At 47.9% G+C, this 7,719-nt stretch overlaps 1 protein-coding gene across 2 annotated transcripts in view; it reads right to left on the reverse strand.

The window, feature by feature from the left end:
* IGSF5 (immunoglobulin superfamily member 5) overlaps positions 1-7,398 on the reverse strand; it is a gene marked incomplete at its 5' end in the record, with an annotated part of 32,696 nt that extends 25,298 nt beyond the window's left edge. For both annotated transcript variants that reach the window (XM_080918825.1, XM_080918824.1), the window contains 2 exons: positions 2,362-2,679; positions 7,341-7,398. In XM_080918825.1, coding sequence (XP_080774951.1) covers positions 2,362-2,679; positions 7,341-7,398 — 376 coding nt within the window. The remainder of the gene's footprint in view (positions 1-2,361; positions 2,680-7,340) is intronic.
* Between the last annotated feature and the right edge of the window lie 321 nt (positions 7,399-7,719).

The following is a 7,719-nucleotide window of genomic DNA, read 5'->3' on the forward strand; positions in this document are numbered from 1 at the left end:
TGTTTATGTGTGTGTCTATGTGTATGTTTGTGTGCTTGTGTGTGTATAAATGTGTGCATACATGTGTATGTTTTTAAGTGTGTGTATACATACATGTGTGTGCACACATGCTCGTGTGTGTGTGTGTGTGTGCGTGTGTGTGTGTTTGCAACTGTGTGTGTAGCCAGAGGCCAACATTAGATTCTTCCTTAATCATTTTCCATCTTATTTCTTGAGACAGAATCTCCCACTGAGCCTGGAACTCACCAATTTGATTAGTCTGTTTGTCCAGCAAGCCCCAAGGACAAACTTGTGTCCACCAGCAGGAATTACAGCTGCAGTGCCACACCCAAATTTTCCACATGGAACCCATGCTTTCATGATTACATGGCAGGCACTGTACCAACTGAGCCAGCCTCTTCTAGTCATCCTTGAGTCATAAGTACCTAAAATAATATGCTTTCTTTCGTGAATTAAAAAAAATGTTTATATGGTCATTTCTATGAGCCAGGCCAGGCTTTCTGTCGACTCACCCACCCCAGGCTACAACAGTCCTGTGATGAGAGATTGAGAACCCAGAGTCACTGTGTGCTTGGTTCAAGACCATGCAGTTCTAAGCAGCAAAAGCAAAATGGGAACTCAGGCCACCAGGGTCCCAAGCCTGAATTTCTCACCTCTACCCTGCTCTGAATGTCCAGCTGGATGAAAAACAAGCTAAACTGGACAATGCTCTGGAGTCTTCAGTGGTTTCACCACCTGATCCTCACAGCAAAGGTGTGAGCTGAGAGAGGAGCCTCATCCCCACATCACGGGGGGGGGGGGGGAGGGGGGGAATGCAGGGATCTCCCTAACTGACAACTGATAAAGAAAAACCAGAACTCATGTCTTTGATTCTGTTCCCTGTGTTTTTTCCATTATAAATGAATTATTATCAGAGAACCTAGACATGAAAACTAGGCTAAAATTTCTAGGTAACCCCATGAAAACCACACCTTAGAAAATGGTAATTAATTAAACCACAAAATAATATAAAGATACCCCAAAGTAAAGAACCACCAACTTAATTCAATTTCTAAAGTAAAAACAAATCATTTTAAATACATATACAAATATGTAAACATGCTTTTCTACCAAATATTATTGCATTTGATTGGACAGAATCTGGGATTTCACTGGAGTGAGGGAATAGGTAGATGTAAGAAATAATCAGAAGACATAGCATCTTCTCCTGAGACTTGCTGTCATAAGAATCAAGACTCTAGAGAGCTAAGAACTAAGTCTCCAGAGAAAGACCACAAGGACCTGGGTTAGGATCCACTAGTCACAGCCTCGGTCAATAACATATCAAGTCACTTTCAAAAAGGGTCAAAAAGTCTTGACTTGGGTGCAACTATCTAAATCCCTATAAAACTCATCCTTTTACCTTTATCATTGTATAATAAAGATGAAATTATTTTACAAATGAAAATAAGATATGAAAGCATAGCCTAAGGTTCTGTCCTTCTCTCTCAAAAACATTTGTAGAACACACACCTTTGAAAGTGCTACAGTCACTGGGACAAAAATAGATCAGAGAAATTTGAAGAGAAAAGATAAAGCATGCTTTCACATTGATACTGTATATCACAGAGTATAGGCCGGTTGTGCAAAAACCTAGAGAAGGGACCATGACCACCAACTGTCCAAATCAGAGTGGGGGAGGGGCTATGCAACTACAAGAAAAACTCCAGGAGGTGGTTCCAGAGGGGCAATTCAGATACCAGAACAGATTAGATGGGGAAGTGATAAGCCTATTATCTCAAAGGGGAGAAGGGAGAAGAGGAAAGGGTTAAACAAGGAGTTGATCATGAGAAGAGGGAGGGAGAAATGGAGGGAGGGCAGAAGAAAGAAAGGGAGGAGGGAAGGAAGAGAGGAAGAGAGAAAGGGAGGACAAAAGAAATAAATGGAGGGAAGGAGGAAGGGAGAGAGGGAAGACAGAAGTAAAAAAGGAGGGAAGGAAGGAGGGAGGGAGGGAGAGAAGGAGGGGCAGAAGAAAGGAAGGGATGGAGGGAGGGAGGAATACATAAAGTCAAAATTAGCTCAGAATATTCAGAATAATGTAATATAGACTTCGTGAAAAAGAAGGATGCTGTGACGGAGGACATCCCTGGGCAAGAGCCATATGGTGACCTGCAGCCAACCATCAACCTCATGATCACCCAGAATGCACTGCAGGGCAGAGCTTTCTTGTCCACAAATGGAGAGAAGGAGCCCAGTTGGTAACACAGTTTAAATACACACAAAGCAGAATTACAATAAGCACCACCAAACCTAAAGGCGGGCCCCAAATATCACTTCACAGCTGTGAGCCTCAGGACCCTTGCAACCCTCCAGCTAACTCACCTTGCACGGAGAGGAAGGCGGAGCCAAACACATTGCTGTTCTGCAGGCTGCATTGCACAAGCCCTGAGTCATTGAGCTGCACATCATGGATGATCATCTCAGAGATGAAGCTGTCACCACGGTTGTAGCTGATAGAGTTGAAGCGATCGTTGGTGATGATGGGCTCCTGGGGGGTGACACTCAGCACCACAACACCGTTGAGAGCCCACATGATAAGCTTCCAGCCTTGAGTCACAGTGCAGTTGAAGCGAGCCTCTGAGCCCTTTTCGACTGTTGCATTCTGAGGACCTTCTATGATCTGATAACTCGATCCGGAAGCTAGAAGGCAATCAGTTTTTCAGGGCAGTAAATGAATTAGCTGACATAGCTCAACAATGCCAACTATCGTGCTCTAGGTGACCATCTGAAAGGCTCAGCTCCTCTGCCTTATTGCTCCTAAGGCTAGGGACCAGGACTTCTGGTAGACATGTGGCAATGCAAGTCTCCTCCCACCTTCTCTAGATGTGCAGCCCGACTTGAACACCATTCTCTAGAAGCTCACAGTCACCAAAGCCACAGAAAGCATTTAAAAAGTAGAGTTTTCCCAGATAAACTCTGCCAAGGATCCTAATATGAAACCATCCTGGATGTAGGATGGCCCTCAAGTCCAATCCCAGACATCTCTGTAAGACAAAGGCAGAAGGCTCTGAGATACAGGAATGCTGAGAGAAGAGCTCCCTGTGGAGACAGAGACTGGATTGCTCTAGCCAGCAAGATGAGGTGGAGGACTAGATTCCCCTCATGGCCTCCAAAGGCAACCAGTCCTGTCCACAGGACACACAGGACTCACAGCCACATCAATAGAATAGGGACACAATTCAGGCTTTGCCACCCTGAATAAGGATTCTTCCCCAACTCTTGTCACTTAGAAAACCCACTGAAACAACATATGTCCTGGATCCAGTTATCATATCACAGAAGGCTACATTACATCTGCAGACCCCACGCTCTCTTCCTCTGACTCAGACTTTGTAGTGGATGGGAAAACAGGCTGGGCATGTGATCAAAGGCCAGGAAGGAATAAGGGATGGAGAACAGGGGCAGAGAGGATAGGCGTCCAGATGAAGAGAGTACAAGTCCACCACTGGGACCCACTAAGGAAAAGCAGAATGAGAGGGTCCTGAGAGAAGCCCCCAGGCAAAATTGTCTGCTGAGCTCCTGGGATGATACAGAAAAAGCCAATGTCACTGCTGGGCCACCAGCTGCACCCAAAGAACATCTCTGCACATGAAGTCAAGGGCAGCATCTAAACCAGCACCAGCTGTGTCCCTCCCCCACATCCATAATCCAGAGTCCCATCTCTTCAGAGAGACCAGACAGCCTTCAAAGGATTACACTCTAACAGCAAACTCTGCCCACAGCAACTTTTTCTCCCTCTCTTGTTTGTTCCAACTCCACCCGAGGCTCTTGATAAACCTTCTCAAAGTACCAAATTTATCAAGTCTTTAAGTGTCAAGGCCTTTGCACATGAGGAGTCTGGAATCCAGTCTCACTTGCTCCTGGAGTCCTGGCTAGTCAGACATCTGTCCTGAACCACACCTTTTGGGACCATCTTGTTTATGATAAACTGTCCTAACCATGGGCTTACCACTGAGGAGCTTATTCAAAGCAATCATCCCAACTGTGATTTATTTTGTTGTTGTTGTTGTTGTTGTTGATACCTGTTTGCCCTACTATACTCTAAGCTCTTGTGATTATGCCTCTACTATATGGCATATAACAGGTTCAGTGAATAGTTACTGAGAACATAAATGAGGTAACCAAAATCTATTTAAGCCATGATACTATGGGCAAAGTAGCGGGAGAAAGGAGGGGACAAGAGAAGGGAAAGGAATGTCTCAAGGAGGGGAGGGGAGTTTTGGAAAAGCCCTGTGGATATGCAGATACTTCCTTGGGCTACAGAGCGAAGTCTACAGATGAAGAGGCTCAACTAACCACAAGACTTTCCTAGATGAAACATGGAAGGGATCTAGTATCCATTATAAATTCTCCTGGGAACTATAAAACCAGCCCATAACACTTGGCCCTCCTGATGCAGCCATCTTTAAACCTCAATCCAGATCCATCTTGACTCAAGGCAGTACTTAAGGTTCAATATCTATAGATAGATAGATAGATAGATAGATAGATAGATAGATAGATAGATAGATAGATATTCTGATTCTATATATTTCTGATTCTATATATTTCAGATAAACATTCAGAAATATATTGTACATATTATACATATATATACACACAAATAAGAAATATAGGTTTCTTATTTGACATCTAAAGCTGAGAGCACAGACTCTAGAAAATTTTGAGACCTCCAGAGTCAGCTCAGCCCATCCCACTTGGATCCGCTGGGCCCTACTTGGATAACCACCCAGCTGATGCCCTGAAGGACTCCTGGTTACAAGCTATGCTGGGGCTCAGAACTGAGATATATGTCTGGAAAACTAAGCCTAGAGCTGATCCAATTCTCTCCAGACTGTAACAGACTTGTGTAGCCTCCAGGTGTCCCTAAAGCATGGATTAAGGTGGCCTGTTAGCCTCTGCCTCAGTCTCTAAGCTGTTCCCAGACCTGGTTTTCCTCTCCACTCTACTGGGAAATGTCCTATGGGCCCCTCCAGGCTGCTTCTCACTGTGTGCTGTTGGAAGGCTCCTCACATCTTTGCCTTTGAAGTCCTTGGCCAGGAGCGCCTAGGCTTCACATGTAAATCCACCCAGAGGTGGAATTTCCCCAGCCTTCCCACCTGATGATACTGTCTCCTGCTGAGTCCCACTGTCCCAGCCAGGCTTCTAAAGCTCAGGGTCCACCGATCCAGAACGGAATTCTGAAGCACAAACCAGCATGGCTGCCCATGAGGCTCAAAGAACTGTGAGTGTCTAGGGAGGAGGGAGATGGACTGAGCTTTTCGCTGGCTGTCTTGTGTCCAGGTCAATCACAAGGATGATTCAGTTTGTGACAAGATGTCCAGGGTACCTTGGCCTAATGTCTGTACATCACTAATTCTTTTCTGTTATGGCATACCTTCATGTTGCCATTATAGGAGACACAGAGAAATGATAAACCAGAGGCAGTAGACAAGGAGTCAAGACCTGATTAATCCCAAGCTGTGAGCACAGACTCTAGGGATTTTGAGATCTCCAGAGTCAGCTCAGCCCATCCTACTTGGATCTTCTGGAGTCTACCCCAGCTGATGCCCCGAAGGACTCCTGGCGATAAGCTATGCTGAGGCTCAGAGAATTGTCATACTCTTAGGGAATCTTGGGGATCCCACCCAAGATATCACAAGGGTCAAGAAGGCTTCCAGACAGAGGAGATACCTGAGCCAGCTTTTCCATGAGAGATACAGAGATTGAAGAGGTGGGAAGCAGTAGGAAAGATATCTCAATAACTGAAACAATTCATATGACAACCTCAGGGACCTGATGGGTAAGCCTAGAGAAAGCCCTAAGGAGATCTTGTGGAGGTCAGAGGCAGAAGGTCCCAAAGATCAGAGTTACAATGGCAGGAATGGGAACTCCAGAGGAGTTGGTCATGAAACAGAGATGCAGGGAAGTACCTGAAAAGGATCTCCTATAGGGTGTACCTGGGGAGGACCACCTGGAAGGAGTGTCTGAGGAGAACCACCTGGAGGAATTGTCTGAGAAGGACCACCTGGAGGGAATATCTGAGCAGGACCACCTGGAGGAAGTGTCTAAGGAGGATCACCTGTAGGGAGTGTCTGAGGAGGACCACCTGGAGGGAGTACCTGTGGAGGACCACCTGGAGGGAGTGTCTGAGGAGGACCACCTGGAGGGAATGTCTGAGGAGGACCACCTGGAGGGAATCTCTGAGGAAGACCACCTGTAGGGAGTGTCTGAGGAGGACCACCTGTAGGGAGTGTCTGAGGAGGACCACCTGTAGGGAGTGTCTGAGGATGACCACCTGGAGGGAGTGTCTGAGGAGGACCACCTGGAGGGAGTATCTGAGGAGGACCACCTAGAGGGAGTACCTGTGGAGGACCACCTGGAGGGAGTGTCTGAGGTGGACCACCTGAAAGGATTGTCTGAGGAGGACCACCTGGAGGGAGTGTCTGAGGAGGACCACCTGGAGGGAGTGTCTGAGGTGGACCACCTGGAGGGAGTGTCTGAGGAGGACCACCTGGAGGGAGTGTCTGAGGAGGACCACATGGAGGGAGTGTCTGAGGAGGACCACCTGGAGGGAGTGTCTGAGGAGGACCACCTGGAGGGAGTACCTGTGGAGGACCACCTGGAGGGAGTGTCTGAGGAGGACCACCTGGAGGGAATGTCTGAGGAGGACCACCTGGAGGGAATCTCTGAGGAAGACCACCTGTAGGGAGTGTCTGAGGAGGACCACCTGTAGGGAGTGTCTGAGGAGGACCACCTGTAGGGAGTGTCTGAGGATGACCACCTGGAGGGAGTGTCTGAGGAGGACCACCTGGAGGGAGTATCTGAGGAGGACCACCTAGAGGGAGTACCTGTGGAGGACCACCTGGAGGGAGTGTCTGAGGTGGACCACCTGGAGGGAGTGTCTGAGGAGGACCACCTGGAGGGAGTGTCTGAGGAGGACCACATGGAGGGAGTGTCTGAGGAGGACCACCTGGAGGGAGTGTCTGAGGAGGACCACCTGGAGGGAGTACCTGTGGAGGACCACCTGGAGGGAGTGTCTGAGGAGGACCACCTGGAGAGAGTGTCTGAGGAGGATCACCTGGAGGGAGTGTCTGAGGAGGACCACCTGGAGGGAGTGTCTGAGGAGGACCACATGGAGGGAGTGTCTGAGGAGGACCACATGGAGGGAGTGTCTGAGGAGGACCACCTGGAGGGAGTGTCTGAGGAGAATCACCTGAAGGGAGTAACCGTGGAGGACCACCTGTTGCCTAAACTGCTACATCATCTGCTCATCCTTCCTCATGCCTTGCTTTTGAAGCCTACCCACCTCCCATACCTACCTGTCAGCTGAGCCAGAATGACCAAAACAGCCAGAACATCTCTCCAGCTGCTCTCCATCTCAGCATGATCTTCCTCACCTAAAAGATGGGAGTAGGTGATGTTTAGAACCAAGGGAATCTACCATGCAGCTCAGGCACTCCGGATACTTCTGAGGCATTGTATCCTAGGCAGAGCAGTGCTCTCTCAGAGTATGCATTTTCGGGCCCATCACAGAAACACCGAATGAACACTGTGTTTACACAGACCCCTAGGAACTCTGGTGCAGCTCACCTCAGAGAATCCCTAAAGGATATGACCTGCCCTTGGGCCTAGTGGAGCTCAAGCCTGGGACTTACCTTTATACAGAAACATATTCCCAGGTACCCCAGCTCAGGGAAA

The sequence above is a fragment of the Micromys minutus genome (assembly GCF_963924665.1).
Source record: "Micromys minutus genome assembly, chromosome: 7".
Classification (NCBI taxonomy): domain Eukaryota; kingdom Metazoa; phylum Chordata; class Mammalia; order Rodentia; family Muridae; genus Micromys; species Micromys minutus.